Below are 20,427 nucleotides of genomic sequence, written 5' to 3'. Positions count from 1 at the left end.
AAGGCAGAAAGGGTTCCTCCACGGAGAAACAAAGTACTACTGTGAGGTTAAAAGAAAGAATACTACAGCTGAAAAGAAACCAGGGAAGGCTTCAAGGCAGAAGCACTGCTTCCATACCTACTATGGAACAATCCAGGTTCTTCATCGCAAAGAGCCACACCTGGAATGGCCCTCAGAGAGCATCAAGTCCTAGCCCCTTTATACGACAGGAAATGACTATCCAGAGAGGGGAGGTGACTTACCCAAGGCCACGCTGTGAGCTGGGGCTAGACTAGAACCCAGGTCTCCTCATTCTGGTGCTCTCTGTCCCCTTGCAAGTCAAAGGGAGTGTTTAAAATAGAAGAGGGCAGCACAGTGCAGAGGAAAGACCAGGCACACCCATATTAAACTATTTCTGTGTGTTTATTTGTGATAAGAGGCCTGGAAAGATACACCAAAATGGTAACCATGGTTACCACTGGGAAGAGCCTGGAATTGGGGGGGTGGGGGTGATGAGGAGAGACGGTCCAGGGAAACTCTCACTGTATCTGTATCGTATGAACATGTCAATATCCTACAAACTAGCTGGTGAGCTGCTTTCAGCCAAAGATGGCCGAGGGCAGCCTTGGTTGGATCATGTGGGAGTTGTTGCGGACTCCCCGCTTAAGAGGCTCCCGGGTCAGCACGGCCTCTATGGCCATGTGTTCCTACCCACAGGGCCACACTTTTGTCTTGAAACATCCCGCCTTTCCCCCAGCTGACAGGGAAGAGTGTCAGATGCCAGGAACTTACCCCACCCACTAACGTGAGCCAGGGTCTGGCTGACAATCCCAAGCTGTGACTGTGCACTCACCAGAAAAGACAGGCAGTGTCCCCCCTAACACACATCTCCAAGGTACGGGGCGGTAGCCAAGGCAGGCTGACCGCTCAGAGAAGGCCCCTGGGTGTCGCATACTGATAGGAAGGAGCTCTGCTGGAAATGGCCATTTCTAAGTCAGGCAAAAGCAGCCTGTACACAGTTCTCATGAAGGAGAAGGCATGGTGACAGAAATAAAATCTCCAGAGAGCCTGGGGGTCAAATGGCCTTTCCTCTTTAAGCTGTTCCAGGACCCTGAAGGGCCTTGGCCGGTGTCAGTCATACACATGACAGATCAGATGCTACTTCTTCAGGGGACCTGTTCCTGGGCACCCCCAGAATAAATCCAGGCCCCCTTTATGCTCTCGCTCTGATCCCTGTAACTTCTCCTGTGTCGTACTTAACACACGTCTACTCATTTGCTTCTGTAATTAGATGTCCCACGTCTCTTCCCCCGAGGGTGGGGTTGACTGTTCACTGCTGAGTCTGTGTGCCCAGCACGGTGCCCAGGGCATGATCTGTTGAACAGTGACCAGATGAAGGACTGAATGAAGCTCTGTCTAATGGTGGAGGCGCTCACCCACAAACAGCCATCACCACTGTACACATTCAGCAGCACCCAGCCCATCAAGTGTACTAGAGCAGGCCTGCGGAATCTCTTTTATATTCCGTGCTTCCCTGTGCAGTTCCCTAGATCATAAGATTTTAACTGAACCAAAGCTCTTTGGTATAAAAACAAGAAAAAAATGAAAAGAATAACTAATCCAATCTCAATTTTCAGATGGGAAACTGAGGCACGGGGAAGGAAAGTGCTTTTGCCTCCAGCCACACAGCCCTTGAGTACTGGAGTCAGAGATGGAACCCGCGTCTCCTGAGTCCCACCCCTGATTGTTTACTCCCTTAGCTCCAGACTGCTGGGGAGCAGAGGGCTGGCCCCCCGGAGCTGAACCTGCGGGACCAACAGTCACACTTGCCTCCTCCATTTCTATCTTGGACTTGGCCAGGAGGAGCTTGCGGTCAAAGTCGCGCTGTTTCTGCTCCCGCTCGGCCTCCAGGTCAGTCACCTGCTTCTGCAGGTCCGCCAGCTTCTGGCGCAGCTCAGTGATCTAAGTTCAGAGGCAGAGAAAGGGAGTGTGTGAGGGCCGGGGTGAACATCCAAGGTTCAAGGCTGCTGTGACGGAAGCAGCATGCAGGATGCTGGGGATGCCCGGAGAGCCCAGCTATGAAGCAGAGCTCCAGCCTTGAGTTCCCATCACCCCCACAGTACCTTCTGCTCATACTGCTGCTTCATGGACCGGAAATGCTGGTCCCATTGCTTGTTCACTTCCAGCAGCTGCAGGGGAGAGATTGGGGTGGGCAGGAGATAAGCAGAGAACGACCAAAGAGAGCCAACTCCTCCAACACCAGCTTTGCAGGCGTGTGCAACGTGTGTGGACGGCAGCTACACACACTGCCTCGATCCTGCGCTTCTCAAAAACGTCCCTCAGAGCAAATCACCTTTATCAACCGCCACATTTTACCCTTGCCGGGAAGGCAAGACTAACACCAAGACACAGAAAGAGTATATAATTTTTATTGTAGAATTATGGAACACACACCCACGTGGAGGGCAATTTGGGACTCTGTATTTAAATTTCCAATTCTCGTTCTCTTTAACCAAATAATTCCACTCTGAAAAATGTAACCAAAAGAAGTACTTGTACAAGTGTGTAAAAAATATGTGTACTGTTGATCATCTCAACAATGTTTATATTGCAAAAAAGTCTAGAGGTCAACCTCAGCATCAGAAACAGGTTAAGGAAATGATGGAATAAACAGAAAATGGAGCACTGCACAGCTCTTCAGAAATTCCGGTGCTTAATACATTGCCTCCGTTCTGAGATGATACTAATTATTTGCCATAATCTTGATATAACAACAATTCGAGGAAGAAAACCAACCCAACATCATTAAATTAACAATGGAAAGGGCATCCCAAGTTCAAAAACATTAAAATATGATAAAAAGTACTCAGAATTAAAGAAACACAGGGTATGTTTTACATATAAATAAATACCCTCAAGATATAGTTAATTTTAAGGAAAGAAAGAAAAAAAGCAATCTGCAATGTGGTATGTATGATATTTTTACAAACATCATACATTAGTAAGTACATAGAGAAAACTGAGGAATATGCAGTGAACTGTTATCAACTGTGGTCATCTCCAGGAGGTGAGGTTCTCGATCTTTTTATAATGAACATTATATAACTTCTGTAATCAGAAAAAAAAAACTTACAGTAATACAAAAAGAAAACTAAAATGAATATGCATACAAACAAAAGACCAAGAGAACATGACTCTCAGATGTGCTGGAGGATCAGGGAGGGCAGAAAGGCCCAGGGACTGGGACAAGGACCGGGCTGTGTGGAGAGGAGGGGCTCAGAGAATAGAGAGGATGGGGCTCCCACCTCTGGTCCAGAAATACCGGGGGTGGGGGACAGAGGAAGACTATGCACAAGACACAAGGAAAGAGCCTCAACTTCTGGAGACTCTCAACTGATTAGAAGCAGTGCTGCAAGCAGGTATGGGATCTCTCATTCTGTGACAGTCCCTCCCTGAACCAGGCTGCATGGTGAACACATGAACCCCAGACTCCCCATTCCTGATGCTAAAACTTGCCTCTTATCACAACCTCTCTCCACCATCCAGGGTTTACCATGGGAGCCTTCCTAAGCTATCCCCCGCAGCAATTTTAGGCCATACCCCAAATGCCACCTCCTCAGAGTGACTCCTGTGGGTAGGGGAACTGATCAGGAGACAAGAGCCAGGGAAAAGCAGCATCTCTCACCCATGGGCAGATGGTTCAGTAGTCACCATGGCAACGCATCACAGAGACCTGGGCCTAGCCAGAGGGCCAGGGAGGGTCTTTGTCCTGCTGGTCCCAGGAGTGAGGAAGGGTCTTCCCCGACCACCACCACTCCCTCCAGCCACCTACCTCTGTGCGCTGCTGCTCCAGCATCCTCACCTTCTTCTCAGCAGCACCCAAGGCTCCCACCTCTGGGACTTTACCTGCTGTCACACCAGCCTGAGGAGAAACACAGAGGGGCCTTTAGCAGAGCCTCAAGTAACAATTCTCTCCCCTACTCAGTGCCCCTCTAAGGCTGCTCACCCATGAGACCCAGCCCTCCATCTCTTGCCTCTCTACCCTCCCACCCACCAGGACACTGTTACTCGTCCCAGCTATGACTGAGTCCCTTCGGGAAGTCCATGGAGATCATTATTCCCCCTCCCTGACCCTCAGGGGCTCCCAGACCCTTCCCTCTCCCCCCCCCCCCACCATGGCCACTTCTTTTCCTGCTCAGGCTCTATCTCTAAGGCATTGCCAGCTGCCCTCTCCTCCCCTACCCATCAGCCAAAAATGCTCCAGCCTGGAAGGCAAAAGTTACACTTTTTTTTTTTTTAACATTTTATAAAATGTTTATTTTTAAAATGTTTTTTAAAAGATACACAAATAGGGCCTCCCTGGTGGCGCAGTGGTTGAGAGTCCGCCTGCCGATGCAGGGGATACGGGTTCGTGCCCCGGTCTGGGAGGATCCCATATGCCGCGGAGCGGCTGGGCCCGTGAGCCATGGCCGCTGAGCCTGTGCGTCCGGAGCCTGTGCTCCGCAACGGGAGAGGCCACAACAGTGAGAGGCCCGCGTACAGCAAAAAAAAAAAAAAAAAAAAAGATACACAAATAAAGATCTGTGTGCATGTGTGATTAGTACATGTATTTCCTAGCTCTGACCTCTGAGAGGGCCTAAAGCAGTGTCACTCCAATAGCCATGAACACAGATCTTGGTTTCTAAATACCATTCTCTAACAAAAAGAAACAGGACTCCTTGGAGGAGTGGTTAGTTTCAGGCCTGGGCAGGGAAAATATAAGGTGATTATGGAGCGACTTGTGGTGCCAGAAAGTAAGGAAGTGCTCAATCATAATAATAATAAGAAGAAGAAGGGCATGTCAAATGGGCATAGGAGACAACCTGAAAGAGATGCCTATGACCAAAGCTGGAACTATTTGAACAAGAAAACAAATTGCAATAGTGCTGGATTATAAGCCAAAGAATAAAATAAATATCCTTGAGTCCCTATTAATAGAAAAAAATAAGTGAATAAATAGATGCAGGAGAAGAAAAATTCCAATTAGTAAATAGAGAAGGAATGAAGGAAGCACAAAATCACCATTAGAAGACTATAGTAATAATCCCTGCAGGTGAGACCCGCCAGTGGATACTAAAATTAGTATAAGGAGAAACAGGACATCTGCAGTCTCAAAGTGTCTCCTCAAAAGTAAATATTTAGGGGCTTCCCTGGTGGCGCAGTGGTTGAGAGTCCGCCTGCCGATGCAGGGGACGCGGGTTCGTGCCCCGGTCCGGGAAGATCCCACATGCCGCGGAGCGGCTGGGCCCGTGAGCCATGGCCGCTGAGCCTGCACGTCCAGAGCCTGTGCTCTGCAACGGGAGAGGCCACAGCAGTGAGAGGCCCGCATGCCGCAAAAAAAAAAAAAAAAGTAAATATTTATTAACTACAAAGGGAAAATCAGTCCCTTTATTATGGAGAAAGCTGACAGACACCCCTTTAGCCAAATGATCAAGATTGAATGTAAATAGACACATCGATATCATGTACCCTTGACATGATGCAAGATGTCACTCCAGTGATCTTCTTGTCCAAATCCATAACATCAGTCTAATCATAAGAAAACATCAGAGAAACCCAAGTTGAGGGACATTCTACAAAATAACTGGCCAGTATAACTCAAAAGCCTCAAGCTCATGAAAGACAAGAACCACTGGGCGCTGTCACAGACAGAGGGAACTAAGGAGACAGGACAACTATTGATAAATGCAATGTGGGATCCTGGATTCGATCCTGGTACAGAAAAAGGACATGAGTGAAAAACTGGTGAAATCTGAACAAAGACTGTAGTTTAGTTAATAGTATTGTGCCAATGTTCATTTCCTGGTTTTGATCACTGAACCATGGTTAGGTGATATGTGAAGACGATGGGGAGATGGGCACTCTCTGGACTATTTTGCTACTCTTCTGTAAGTCTAAAATTATCTCAAAATAAAAAGTTAAAAAAATTTTTTTATACATAGGAAGTGTTGGCAATTCCCTGGCGGTCCAGTGGTTAGGACTCTGCGCTTCCACTGCAGGGGGTGCGGGTTCGATCCCTGGTCGGGTAACTAGGATCCCACATGCCGCATGATGCTAGCAATTCAGAAATTGAACACCAGCTCTATCTCCAAGGCCCTGCTTGATATAGGCCAAGACCCACACCCTTTCTGGGCCTCGGTACAAAGAGATCAAACAGGATGGGCCCCAACCTCTGACATCCTGTGGGTCCGACAGCATTTGTCCTGGAGTCGTTGCCCACATTCTCTTTGTTCCTTGCCTTCCCATTCGCGTCCACACTCCCCTGTGGCTGGTGGGGGTGGGGGGGGTGGGGCACGGTGCTGAGTGAACTTGTGAGGCTCAAGCGCCCCTACAGGCTAAGGTCTGTAAGTACACCATAGAGCCCGGGAGTAAGGGGAGAAGGCTGGGGGAGCCCTCCAGGGACCGTCTCACCTCCTTTAGGAAAAGTGAGAGATGGGCCTGCCCTTACTGGGGAAGGAGGAAGGGGGGTGCTGTGCTCCTGGGTGTACCCTTAACCTCCACAGAGAAGAGAGGCATCAAATCTGCCATTAAGAGCGACAGCCAATGTTCATTGTTTACCACGTGCCAAGTGCTCAACCTACTGTACAGGCATCACGTCACTGAATCCTCCAATGACCTTCTGAGGTAGGTGTCATTATCTCCATTTCACAGAGGAGGAAACTGAGGTCAGAGAGGTTATGCAACTTGTCCAAGGTGGCAGCATTGACCAGAGGTAGAGTCAGCATTCAAGCCACATGCAACTCCAGGGCACAGGCTTCACCACTGCCCAGAACGCATGCCTCCTACGGGACCTTCCTCCCCGGCAGGGCAATAAGGGCATCTGGCCTTTCGAGAAGTCACTGATGTTAAGGGCTTTGGAAAAGTGAAGAGGCCTGCCCACACACTTCCGAGAACCCAGGGGAGATCAGGAGAGTCCACAAGTCACTTCCTCAAGAGGGCAGACAAGGCAGGCTCTGACTTGAGGGGTAAATGGAAGAAGAGAGGGGCTTCATGGGCTGGGATTCAGAAGGCCATTCATCGGCATGTTGCCCTCTCACACCCCACATCTGCTTAATAGCAGGTGGATGCAGGAATCTAGATGATGTGATGTCACAGGACCTCTCCAAACCTCCCGCCATAGCTGTCTCACGGAGTAAGAGTCCCAGCCCTGCCTCCCTGACATGTAGAGAGGACGTCCGAATCACATAATGAGTTTGCAAATCCCAGGTAAACTCTACATTGCCATTGCACATAGTAATAAGGAATTGACTTATTAGGATAATTATTGCTATTACACAAGTGTCGGGTTTGTTAAAGACACTGAGTCCTGCTGTACAGCCATTAAACCCCATTAAAGAGGAGAAACATGTCAGTAAAAAGTTGGGACTCAGCTCTGCAGCACAGCACAGACCAGGCAAGGGGCCAGCCAGCTCCTAGCTGGGAACTGGATGTGAGCCAGCGCTGGGAGCTGTGGTGGGAAGGGGGCAGGTGGGCCAGCCCAGGTCATTAGCAGGCCTTGCTGCGTCAGCCCACACCCTGTTCTCTGTATGTCAGAGGCTCCCAGGCAGGAGCTTAACAGAGTCCCTTCAGGGTCTTTCTCAACCTAACACCCTAATACCACCAGGGGTATCTGAGACATTAAACTGGTTTTTGGGAGCCACCCTGTAAGAGAGACCTTGACAAACTGGAATATGTTTAGGGGATATGCCCAGACTGCACAAATGACACGACACCACCTTTATGAGAAATGACCAAAGGAACTGCAGCTATTCAGCCTGGAGAAGAGAAGGCATGTGGGGGCCAGGGAGCCAGAGTCACAGCCAGCAGGCTGAGCGTGCGTCCCAGGGAATGGGATGCTCCATGTGGCTGGCAGCAGAATAAGGGCTGAGGAGTGGAAGCTACAGGGTGGACTCTCAGGACAAGCCAAGGAAACGCCGTCTAACAACTAGAACCTTCCAGCAGTGGGGCTGGCTCACTGCCTCTGGAGGCTGGGCACCAGCCACTGCAGTTCTGGGGAAGGAGTTTCTGACCACATACCTGCTGCTGTGCGGCTGCCCCCTTCTTGCCCGTGCCTTCCATCTTTGGTGAGCCTGGCCATCTGGAGGCACCATCTTTGCCGCTGCTCATCAACAACTTCCTGAGCTCCAGGTTTTCCTCCCTGGTTGGAGGCAAAGAGAGAGGTCATATTGCTGGCCCTGGGTCGAGGATCCTGGGGACCTCAGACCTGCTACTCATCTGAGTTGCAGCTGAGACGTGGGGAGTAAGGCGAGTCCCTGAGACCTGCCCTCAGGTGCAACCACAAAGGGCATCCTTACGCCACTTTGCTCGGCTTCCCTAGAAGTCTCTGACGCCCACCAACAGGGTTTGCCCAACTGTGAGACGTCTGTATACATGAGATCTTCAGGATACATCCACACTGCATTAAAGAACCCTGCATCACACTCTCTGAGAAAATTCCACCCTTTCCAATTATCCTCAGACGTCCTGTGTGGAACGTGGGGAAAGTCTCAGTTTGGTGCTGATGGGTCCTGAGTGCCTCTCTAGTGCTTGCTAGTCTCCCGTGTTAACAGAGAAAGAGCAGCCTTCAGCCTCAGAGCCTTGAGTGGGCAATTCGCCAAAATTAATTAACATCCTTCCGTTTTTGTTGTGTTTATTATTGTAGGTATCTTCTATTTATTCCAGGTCATGCTGTTTTCCAGTTACTCTAGTGCCAGTTTTCATTATAATAATCTTAAGCAAAAACATGATGCAAATTAAATTCTTAAGTAAATAATAAGGTAGGTGATACAGGACATAAGAAAAATGGTGATGTGGACTCAGGTATGACTGAAATATGGAAACTATTTCTTCGTATCCTATTTGCCAGCTGGTTTCCATGTGATAATAGGAAAACAGAGAAGTAAAATGGCTTTCCCAAGGTCACACAGTGGGGACTTGCATCCTCACCTTCTAATCATGGGTCTTTCCTCCAGCCTGGGTTTTTGGATCCATGGATGGAGTCATTATGGCTATAAAACTCCAACTGTTTGGCCATCCAGAAGTCAATAAATATATGCTGATTCAAAATGGCACAGTGGATCAGCAGTCACACCTGACTCCCTCTGGGCTTCACAGGCCTCTCCCTGGACCTCAGTTTCCCTCTGCAGGGTGAGGGGTTTGGCCCACATGATCTCAAAGGGCCCTTCGAGCTCTGACAGTCAAGATCAGTGCCTCTCAGATGTGATCCTGGGTCTACCTACATCGTAATCACAGAGGCCCACTGGAAAATGCAGATGCCTAGGTCTCACCCCAGACCCACTGAATCAGAATCTCAGCACAGGAGAGAGGCGTGGGAGTGTAAACTTGCAGTGCCTTTCCTGACCCTCAGTGATTCTGATGCACAGTTAAGCCTGAGACCCAGTAGTAGCCCAGGTGAGCAACCCCTGACTGTTCTCAGGAAACAGAGCGGGTCAGGATGGTGACCAACAGGGGGCAGCAAAGTCCAGAGCCCTCTCTCCAACAGCCAGCTAGCTGCTGTTAACAGGCGGAGGGGTTAAGTTCCCAAGGAAGGAGTGCACTTTGTACAGACCTTCTTCTGAAGCTCTCAAGGCACTTTATACACAAACACTCCCCAAGGTATTAAAAGGACCAGAGAGGAAACACCCACGGAGAAGGACCAAGAGACCTGACATCCAAAGCAGGGCTCTGGGCACAGGCCTCAGAGCGCTCAGCCCGGAAATCAGTGCCACGCACCATCGTCTTCCTCCTGCCCATCCGACTCCTCACCCCTCCTCTGTGGAGCCTGGACTTACCGGAGCCTCTCAGCAGCCTGATCCCGCTGTTCCAGGCCCTTGTCCAGCTTGGCCTTCAGGGCCTCATTCTCCTTCCGAAGCTGCTCACATAGGGTCTGCAGGGCAGAGAGGGAGATGGGGGCAAGGTAAGGGAAGGGGTGCACCCCAAATGCAGGTTAATGCTGGGGGGTGGGGGCGCTATAGCCACGCCAGGTCCTGACATGGTATCCCTTTTGCAATGGCCTCACCCAAGCCCTCTTGGGACAGCAGGAGCCAAGCCACAAGGCCCACCCAGGCTCCTCTCTGCATCCTCTCCCTCAGAAGCCAGCCATGAGGACGCCGGACCAAGAATCAGCCACAGCGCCTTCTGTTCCTCCAAGGCAGAGAGCACCATCCCTCCTCCTCCTTCACTGCTGTTCCCACAGCCTAGAATGCTCTTCCCCACCAGCCTTCCCCTGGCTGACTTCTACTCCTGCTTCAAGTCTTAGCCTAAACGTCACCTCCTCCGAGAAGTCCTCCCTGACTCCCACATCTCAGGTGAGTTAGGTCACCTCCATTATCCTCACTCACAGTCCCCTGCTCTCACCCTTCCTGGTACCCGTGACAATTAGAGCTAAAGAACCATCAGTGTCGTTACTTTCTTAATGTACCCCTCACCCCACTAGTCCATGAATTCCCAGACGGCTGGGATCCTCTCGCTGCTCTCTTGTCCACTGAGGGATCCTCAGCCCAGGGCCCAGCTCAGCTCGACACTTTGTTGAAGGAACGCAGGACTGATTGGCTGAATGGACCTGAGTCGTAGTAGGCCTAGAGCTCAGGCGATCTGGAGAGTACTCAAGGCAGCCGGGGTGCAAGGTTGTCAGCCGGCAAGTCAGAAGACAGGGCATCGGGTCAAGACCTCACCAATTCCCAGTGTGGCTCAGGATTCCCTCACTTCTGAGACACAGTTAGTTCCCCCACCTACAAAGTGGGGCAACTGCTCCTCCCCTGCCTCCTTTATAGGGCTGCTATGAGGACAAACGAGACCGGGAGAGGGCAAGTGCCTCGTGAGCTGCCAGGCGCTTGATAACCTTTGAGGACATGTGTTTGAAGCGCTGCAAGGTGGAGGGGGCATGGAAGATGGGCAGCCAGACTCAGGGCCTCACAGATGGAGGGAACGGAGGTTCTGACTAGTAAGGGTGAGGCACCACGTCAGTACTAAGCGACTCAATCTCTCAACAAATACCTAGTGAGCACCTAACCCATGACCCGTAAATGGCCAGGTGTTCTTCCACTCACCACCTCGGTGGAGCCTCGCAGCTTCCCCAAAGCTAGGTAACTCATCTCTATTTTAAATGTAGGCTAGGGAATTCCCTAGCAGTCCAGTGGTTAGGACTCGATGCTGCCACTGCCGAGGCCCCGGGTTCAATCCTCCGTCAGGGAACTAAGATCCCGCAAGGTGCACGGTGTGGCCAAAAAAACACCAAATGTAGGCTAGTGCAGGTGAAATAATGTGCATGAGGTTGTACAGCTCTTGGGGATCACCAAGGGGATTAAACTCCATCTGGCAGATCCTAAATGGTACCTCTTTCGCCTGTGATGAAAGAGCAGAGAAGGGAGGTGGCGGGCTGTGAGCTGGGCTGAGGGCAGAGACCGTGAGCGATATTCACCAGACCTTCTACCTGCTCCCTTCCATGTCCATTTCCCAGACTTGCTGTGACCATGTGACCAGTTCTGGCCAATGAAAGGTGAGTGGTAGTGACAAGTGTCATTTCTGGGCTGGCTCAGGCACAACTCTCTGGTCTCTTTTTCCCTATGGCTGCCAAAGGGCACAAGACGGCTGGGGCCTCAGTGTGATTGTGGAGCAGAAACGAGCCCCTGCCACACAGAATATGAGGGAAAACTTTCATGTTATCCAGGGAGATTTCAGAGTTGTTTGTTTCCACAGCAAAACCGAGCCCTTTCTGACTAACCCAGGAAAGACTTGAGAAGGCTGGATGGAGAATACAGCCTGGAACTGGTGAGTGGTCAGACATGGAGGTATAGAAAACCATTATGACTGGCTGCAATGCCCAGCAGAGGTCTCATGCCATACCTGGCCTTGGAAACGCTGAGTGAACCGAGAAACAAATCAGTGAATGAATGAGGAGGAACCAGATTAATCTACCTCCACCCACAGGTTGGGCAAATACCCAGGATGCAACAGCCCTTCCATCAAAGGGGTTAATAGAGCTCATGTGTGAGTTCATTAGTTCATTCATTCATTTGTTCATTCACCAAATGTACATTCAGCACCTATGAAGTGCCAGACACTGGGATGCAGTGGTGAATATGACTGACAAGGTACCTGCCCCTCTTGTGAGGCCTACATTCTAGCAGGGAACACAAGCGAAAAAACCAAACACCAAGTAAAGAAACCAATTAATAAAATTATTACAAACTATGATAAGAGCTAACAAGGAAACAAACAAGAGCCTGATAAAAAATAACAGTGGGGGCACTTTCCTGGTGGTTCAGTGGTTAAGACTCCGTGCTTCCACTGCAGGGCGCACAGGTTCAATCCGTGGTCAGAGAACTAAGATCCTGCACACCGTGCAGCACAGCCCAACAACGATAAAAAAAATTTTTGAAAAAGAATATATGTGTATGTGTGTATATATATATACATTTATATATAAAACTGAATCACTGTGCTGCATACCTAAAACTAACACAACATTGTAAATCAACTATACGTCAGTAAAAAGAATTTTTTTTAAGTAACAAGGGTTGGCAGGACCCCTTTTATGAGGCCCAGTATCAATCCTTATTTCAAAGCTGAAAAGTTGGGACTCCCCTGGTGGCGCAGTGGTTAAGAATCCGCCTGCCAATGCAGGGGACACGGGTTTGAGCTCTGGTCTGGGAAGATCCCACATGCCATAGAGCAACTAAGCCCGTGCGCCACAACTACTGAGCCTGTGCTCTAGAGCCCGCGAGCCACAACTACTGAAGTCCACACGCACACGCCTAGAGCCTGTGCTCCGCAACAAGGGAAACCACCGCAACGAAGAGTAACCCCTGCTCTCTGCAACCAGAGAAAAGCCCGCACACAGCAATGAAGACCCAACGCAGCCAAAAATTAATTAATTAATTTAAAACCACCACAACAACAAAGCTGAAAAGTTGACACTCAAAGTGATCCCACCACAAGCAACGCACCAGGTTCGCCTCCCCAGTGGCTCGGCCTTGACACTTGACATCTCTGGGCCTTGCTGACACCTGAAGGCGGTCTCCCTCGGCCTGGCCCTCCAGGCTCCAATCACTCCTCCAGCCTCCCAGTATGGCCCCTCACCCAAGGTGGGGGTGGGAATCCTCTGCTCCCCCCGTCTCTCCTCACACCTGTCTCCAGCCTGGACGCCCCTCCTGCTTTTGTCAACCCAGGCCCTTCCCAAAGCTGCACACAGTGGACACCCCAGCACCTCATCCGTCAACTGGGCACTCGAATGTTTGCTGACATGAGTGAGACAACAGGGCGGTGACTGGCCCAGAGGAGGGTCTAGGAGGGAGGAAGGCTTGGAGTTACAGCTCTGTCACTAAGGTGACAGATACTCAGGTCCCGAGCAGGTTTTCTCGGAGCCTCAGTTTCACCCTCTGTGAATCCTTCCCTACCCCCAAGCCGTGAAGGCTCAGATCCCCTGCCCAGTGTGGATGAGCCATCACCATAAAATCTTAACAGTGACCACTTTTTGAGCACTTACTATGTCCTAGACTGTACAAGGGGCTTCATTTAATACTCAGAGCAATTCCACGAGGGAGGCATTTCCAGCCCCATGTTACGGATGGGGACAGTGAGGGACCGAGAGCGTAAGTCACTTGCCCAAGGTTAGAGAGCAATAAAGAGTCTACTGGAACCAAGGACCATATGGTTCCAAGGCCTGGCCTGGCCTAGGAAGGAAATCTGACTTCATTCCCACAGCACAGGAAGGGTATAAAAGGAAGCCTCCTCCACTGGGGAGGCAGGTTGGGATGGGAGTTAAGAGCATGGACTTTGGAATACGACAGACCGAGGTTCAAATCCCAGCTGCACCATCTACTAAGTGGGGGGCCTTAGGCAAAAAAAAAAAAAAAAATCACCTCTCAAGGGCTGTGGCCCCACCTGTGAAGTGTGGATAATGATGGTCCTGGCTCAGGGGGCAGGGACAGTAACATACAAGGGGCCGGCCTCTGTCCCCTCCCTTTCCCCACCTGTATGTGAAGAACAAAGGCAAGGCTGCTGCCAACCTACCACATCCACAGCCTCGAGAGTAACCCCAACCATGAAATCTGCATCACCCACACCATTATTTCCCTGTTTCCTGCCTCTTCCTCGTCCCTTCTCACTTCCTTACCCTGCTCACTGCCCTGAAAAAGAAGCCCAAGTCGGGTCCCCATCCTCACCCTCGGAAGTCCCCGTGGTACCCTGGACTCTCCAGAAGAGCTGGAGGAAGCAGAGGGGGAACCACGTGGCAGACCCCAGGCCACCCTCCCTGGGCCCAGCCTCACCTGCAGGATGGAGGTGCGCTGCTCATTCTTGTGCACCTTGGAAGCCAGCCGGTTGAACTCGAGGGCCATGCGGCCCAGGTGCGTGAAGAGCTGGCTGTGGTCAGGCTCCTCGGCGCACACGCTCAGGGTGGTCTCCAGGCGCTGCAGGTGCAGCATCAGGTTGCTGTCCTCGTGGGGCAGGGGGCCCAGCTCCTGGCGGGGGGAGGGGACGTGGACCGCTCTTCACCACAGTCTGAGTAGGTGCCCCCAGCCTTTCTCCCTCTGCTTCCCCATTCCTCATGACTCAGTTTCCCCCTCTGATCCCATCTCAGCCCAGGGACATTCTCCAGTTATGCAGGTTCCCTGTCTGGGGCTGACTCACAGGGCAGGACCCGGGACTTGCAGGCCACTGGCTGGCTTACCAGTGCTGGAGCCACCTTCCTCCCACACGTTGGGCCTTGCTGAGTGCCTGTGGGTAAATCACTCATCCACTGGGCCTCAGAATCCTCATCTACTACATGTACACATCCCTTTTCTTCTCTTCTACCCCACAGGGTTCTTATGCAAGTGAAATGACACATGAAAGCAGCAAGCCCAGGAAAGGGGTATCACTCAATACACAGCACTGCTTCTTCAGCTCAAGAAGGCTTGACCAGCAGACATCAAAACTGTCTGACTATTATGTCTATACATGTGTCTTCTTGGGAGTGGTCCAAGCATTCATCAACTTTTCAGAGGACCCAAGACTCAAAACACGTTAGGAATCACAGACAGTTCAAAGAATCCCAATCTAGCAGAGAATTGAGATAGGAAGCAAACCGTGGGCAATATAGTCCAATCTCAGAATCTATCAGTCCCTGTCTCTCTCTTTCTCCCTCTTTCCTCTGTCTAGAACACTCTTGGCAAAGACAATGCCTTAGCTATGCCAACACCACGTCCAAGAAGCCACAGGGGTAGCTGACAGCTGACTGCATCAAGCCCCTGCCAGGCAACTGAGTCCCCCTCTTCCCCTGCCTGAGACCCCACCCATCAGGCCCCACGCCTCTTCGGGCTTCATTCCTGTGGTGTCCCCTCTGTTCATCCTTCCCAGCACCCCCGTGTTTCAGCTGCTCTAGCAGGCCTCCCCTACCACTTATGGCAGTCACAGGCCGTCAGAGCTACAGGGAGCCTCAGGGTTCCGGTTTGGAAATGAAGCTTCGCGGAGAAGGAGGTTGCTCAAAGTTGCCCAGTGAGTCAGCGGCAGAGCCAGGACTGGAACTTGGGCTTCCTGACTCTCCATCTATGGCCACTTCCCTCATCTGAACTCTGCAGCAGTGGAAATGCCCTGGCAGCCACAGCGTGATGTCCAGTGAATGCCTCCATGATACTCTTAGCACCTTATTCTATCAGATGCTGCTGCTTCTTCAATTCTGCCTTCATTCCCCCACTGCCTCTTCCCACACAGGATATGAGGTGGTGAACGGTGCTCTATTGAAGGCTGGTGAATTGTTTCATCGCCCTGACTTCTCCGACTGGCCTACAAGCTCCCAGAAAGCAGGGAGGCTGTCTTGTCTTTGCTCAGCACAGACTAGGCACATGGTGGGGCTAAGGAGGAACCTATTAACGAGGTAAAGTCTGAGGTCATAGAGTGAAATGCTTTCTGAGCAGGGGGGTCTTGCCTCCTTGGCCAGCTTCTCAGAGCCCTTGGGGATAGAACAGGACAAGGGGACAGAAGTTCCCAGGGGACAAAACACAGAACATTTCTGATACTCAGAGCAGCCCCTCATCACTGAAGGCATACTAGTGTAAGCTGCATGACAACTTGATGAGGACCTTGCACTGGGGACTGATAGACACAAGATGCAAACAGTGAACTAAAGAGCAACATTTTTTTTTTGCCTTGTTAATTCAATATTTTAAATTTAATTATATTTTAACTAATTTTTTGGCTTTTAACTTAAAATTTTAACATTTTAATCAACTATTTGTAGCTTAAAAAGTCAAACTGTTTTGCAAGGTTTGTAATGGAAACCAGCAGTTTCCTGTCTCACTTCCCTCCACGTCCCAGTTACCACTTCCCAAAGCCATTCACTTTACGTGTAAAGAGCAACATTTGTGCCCCAAATCCTTGGTAGAATGAGGCAGTGGAGACCAAGGTATCAGTGAAGGGTTATACCACTTATTGCCTGTATAACAATCAAAAATTCTCAAAGTGAGGAAGGAGGAAGGAGGAGGAGAGGGCAGGACCTGAATGAAGACTTTTGAACAACGTTCCACACCTTTGTCAGTGGTGCTCCAATAAGTCTGCCATTTTAAGAGAGAACAGGACAACATAGTTGGAATAAAGGCAGCAAGTAGGGTAAAGCAGAGAATGAGGATGCCAGGTGGACACCCCAGAGCTGGAGGGGAGTGTGTGTGTGCGCGCGCACGCATGCATGCCTGCGTGTGTGTGTGTGTAAGTGCAAGGTTTAACCTCCTACCTGCATGCCCCAAAGGGGAACCTGGGAGCAGCCAAGAGCCTGCACAGAAGGGCCACACCTGCCTCAAGCTGCTCTGGGTTTCTCTGACCCTTTCTACTCTACCCAAGCTACGAGTCCATAGGCCCAAAGGCTGAGTCAGAGCCTGCGGAGGTGCCCGGCGCTTGGCGGAGGCCAGTGGGGCTGGCGACGTGCCTAGGCTTTCACAATGGTCGGGTGATTGTGTGGCTCACAGGGAAGTCACCAGCCACGGATTTGCATATGTGAGCGAGAAGCACCCCCTGGTGCTGGCCCCTCAAGCGTATCCCTAGTGACTCCGGGGTGCCCAGGGGATATAAGCGGGTCCTGTGCCTCTCACGCGGGGCCAGGTGACTGAAACAGAGAGGAGACGGGGGACATGCCCAGGGACCTGCCATCCACTCACCATGGTATTTCTGGTGTGGCCGCCGCTCTCTGGTGAAGAATGCCCCTCGGCAGGGACCACTTCAAATTCGGAGGAGGTGCTCTGTGTAGAAAAAGGGGGTCAGGGGCTGCCTGAGAGAAAAACACCTCGCCCCTCCTCTGGAGCCCCATGGCTGAGAGTACAGCCGGGTCAGAAAATGGAAAGAGGAAACCCCTTCTCACGTCCAAGTCCTCTAGGCAGGAGGGGAGCCGGCCCAGGATGAGCTCACAGACCACGAAGCAGTAATGAATCCCAGCAAGTCAGCCCGTAACCCACTGTGTGACTCAAGGTCACACCACATCCCTCTGTGGCCAGTTTCCTCATCTGTAAAACAGGGATACTGGACTAGCTGACTTTAAACCACTAGCACTTTAGGATCGTATCTTTCTTAATGGCTTTGCACTTTTAAAATGTTTTCATGAACTCCCATTTTTTCTCAAAGCAACCCATTGGAGTGGTCAGAAGGTTATATCCCCATTGGGCAGATGAGGAAACTGAAGGCATATCATTAATAAATGCAAAAGTAGGACTGCATTCCAAGGACTGCAAATCTAACATTCCTGCTATGGCACCAGAGCTGTCTCCTGGGCCTAGGTGTCTCTGACTGGTCACCTGGAGAACACAGACAACAGTTAGTGTGGCCACAGCCATGGTGGTCCCGTGCCAGCCTTGCCAACCCAGCCCCAGAGATCCCAGGGGAGTGGACTGATCTGGGATAAGTCCCAACAAGACATCCACAAATTTGGAGAGACTTTTTCAGGACACACCTAAATCCAGGGAGGCCAAGGACTCCAGCCTCCCCCACATCTCCCAGCCACGCCAAGTAGAAGGCACTGGTTGTGCCACCAGGGGATGGGCCGATGGTCCCTCTGGACCAGCAACTGGCTCTGGGATTTGCTGTTAAACCTGGATGAACAAAGGCTAATTCAGCCTTCCTTCATCCCAGGAAAGGGCCGGGCTGGGAGGACCTCCGTGCTCAGCTTCTGCTGAGCCCCATGGCCACCAAGGGCCCAGCTTTGGATCTTGGCACCACCCTAGAAGGTTTCCCTTTCACCTCTACGTTTCCTCAGCTGTCTGCATGACCTCACAAAATGTTCTTCTCTCTCTGGATCTGATCTGATCTGTGGGATGGAGACTCTAACTGATACGGCTGGGACTTCTCTGGTAGTCCAGTGGTTGAGAATCTGCCTTCCAATGCAGGGGACGCGGGTTCAATCCCTGGTTGGGGAACTAAGATCCCACATGACGCAGGGCAACTAAGCCCCCGTGCACGCGCACGTGCCACCTACAGAGCCCACGTGTCACAGCTAGAGAGAAGCCCGCGCACCCCAACGAAAGAGCCCACGTGCTGCAACTAAGACCAGATGCAGCCACAAATAAATAAGTAAATAAATATTTTTAGAAGTTTAAAAATAAAAATAAATGATACGACCACCTGGGTCCCTTCCAGTCCTAGGATACCAAGCAAAACTTCTCAAGGCAAATCTTCAGAAGACAGTTTCTGAGCCCCTGTTGAGAAGGTGAGTTCCCTGTCACATCCGCCTACTTTCTGAGCACTGTGCAGTCGATACATGCTTAACATTATGCAACCTAGCAAATGGGAGGAACTCCTTGTACATATCAGGGTCTTCCTGGTAAGATTTAACTCTGACCTTCATTTGAAAATGCGTAAACCGAGGCCCCAGAGAGATTGAGATCAACTTGCCAACATCACCCAGCAAGTCAGAACCCAGGTTTCTTGACTCCAAACCTCTCTCTTGCTGTTCTGCCAATGGGACCTTGAAATCCAGGTAACTTTCAGCCATGACTCCAAATGCAACTTACACTTGCTGGAGGTTTGGGGACTGGCTCTGGCTTGTCGCTGGGGTGTGCAGGGTCAGCGGGGGGTGCTGGGACATCTGCATCCTTTCCTGGAGAATTGAGAAAACATGGGTGAGCAGCAGGGAAAGGGGAAAAGCCCAGATGCTGCCCCCTTAAGGACAGCCTTGGCCAGGAAAGTTCTCAGACAGAGTTCCCTACACGAGTCTGGGAAAATGGGAGGTGGTCCCAGCAGGGCCCCACAGCCTGGGAGAACGACTGGCTCTGGAATGACGGGGTAGAACCTGGGCAGAGAGACCATCTTCCCTGATTTGCTGGGAAAATCCCAAGGTGGCCACTGCTCCTTGCTACCCTGGACCTGCCTCAATGATGACAATTTACAATTAACAAAGTGTTTTTATATTTATTATCTCAGCCAATTCTCAAGACGGCTCTGTTTCCCCATTTTAAAGGTAAGAAAACTGAGGCATGGAAAGGTCACCAACTGGCCCACGGTCACACAGTTGGCAACTGCAGAACCAGGACTCAAAATTAGCTCTCCTTCCCTGAATTCCTGGGGCTCTGGCCACAGGGGGCCCCTTGAGGGGAGTTGCACGGCTCCCTCTGGGGATGGGCCCGGCACCCATCCAGGACTCAGAAAACGCTACTGAATGGACAAGTGGAAGCTGGAAACATCCATTGCCTGCAGGACAGTGGACTCTGCGAGCATCACTTTCCTCCATGTGTCCATTCAGCACATATAGCCAGCAGCCAAATGGAAGGTTGGCACACTGGCCTGGGCTGAGACCGTAAGGTGGGGCTGCAGCAGGAGGCATCTGAGCCCCATGTCGGGGGGCACCTTTTCCTCCCTAGTCCCAGACTTTGTCCTGGACTTGGAGACATGCCAGAGGACTGCACGGTGATCACACACAGGACTTTAACCCTAAGTCACAGTCATCGCTTTCCTTTAATAGGTAGCATATGGACCTGACATCTGAAAGACACTGCAGCAGACTGATAGGCAAGTCTAGTTCTTCCACAGGCCTCGCTTCCTAACCTGTAAAACGGAAGGAGGGGGGCCAGACCAGAGAGCTCCTGACTCAGATGCCAACTCTAGTGACCTGAAGTGGCTGCCTGGAGCACAATGCCTGGCACATAGTAGCTGCTCATTAAATATTTGCTGAATAAGTTACGCTGATAAAGATCCTGAGTCCACATCCTGGGTGCAGTGGATTGTTGTGATCCATTTCTAATGTCTGCCACAGCCTCAGGACTGCTGAGTCACCAGCTATTTTTGGACAAGGTTATTTTTTTTATTTTTTATTTTTTTACAACTTTATTGGAGCATAATTGCTTCACAATGGTGTGTTAGTTTCTGCTTTATAACAAAGTGAATCAGTCATACATATACATCTGTTCCCATATCCCTTCCCTCTTGCGTCTCCCTCCCTCCCACCCTCCCTATCCCACCCCTCCAGGCGGTCAC

At 50.9% G+C, this 20,427-nt stretch overlaps 1 protein-coding gene across 3 annotated transcripts in view; it reads right to left on the bottom strand.

Annotated features, from left to right (window-relative positions):
- Nucleotides 1-20,427, bottom strand: part of TNIP1 (TNFAIP3 interacting protein 1) — a 46,458-nt gene that overhangs the window by 9,130 nt on the left and 16,901 nt on the right. For all 3 annotated transcript variants that reach the window (XM_082620880.1, XM_082620881.1, XM_082620882.1), the window contains 8 exons: nucleotides 18,969-19,054; nucleotides 17,127-17,207; nucleotides 14,268-14,459; nucleotides 9,789-9,883; nucleotides 8,035-8,155; nucleotides 3,812-3,901; nucleotides 2,103-2,168; nucleotides 1,810-1,941 (listed from right to left, as the gene is read on the bottom strand). In XM_082620880.1, coding sequence (XP_082477006.1) covers nucleotides 1,810-1,941; nucleotides 2,103-2,168; nucleotides 3,812-3,901; nucleotides 8,035-8,155; nucleotides 9,789-9,883; nucleotides 14,268-14,459; nucleotides 17,127-17,207; nucleotides 18,969-19,054 — 863 coding nt within the window. The remainder of the gene's footprint in view (nucleotides 1-1,809; nucleotides 1,942-2,102; nucleotides 2,169-3,811; nucleotides 3,902-8,034; nucleotides 8,156-9,788; nucleotides 9,884-14,267; nucleotides 14,460-17,126; nucleotides 17,208-18,968; nucleotides 19,055-20,427) is intronic.

The sequence above is a fragment of the Mesoplodon mirus genome (assembly GCF_964341445.2).
Source record: "Mesoplodon mirus genome assembly, chromosome: 5".
In the NCBI taxonomy this organism is placed as follows: Eukaryota; Metazoa; Chordata; class Mammalia; order Artiodactyla; family Ziphiidae; genus Mesoplodon; species Mesoplodon mirus.
This window is presented reverse-complemented; position numbering and strand designations above follow the sequence as displayed.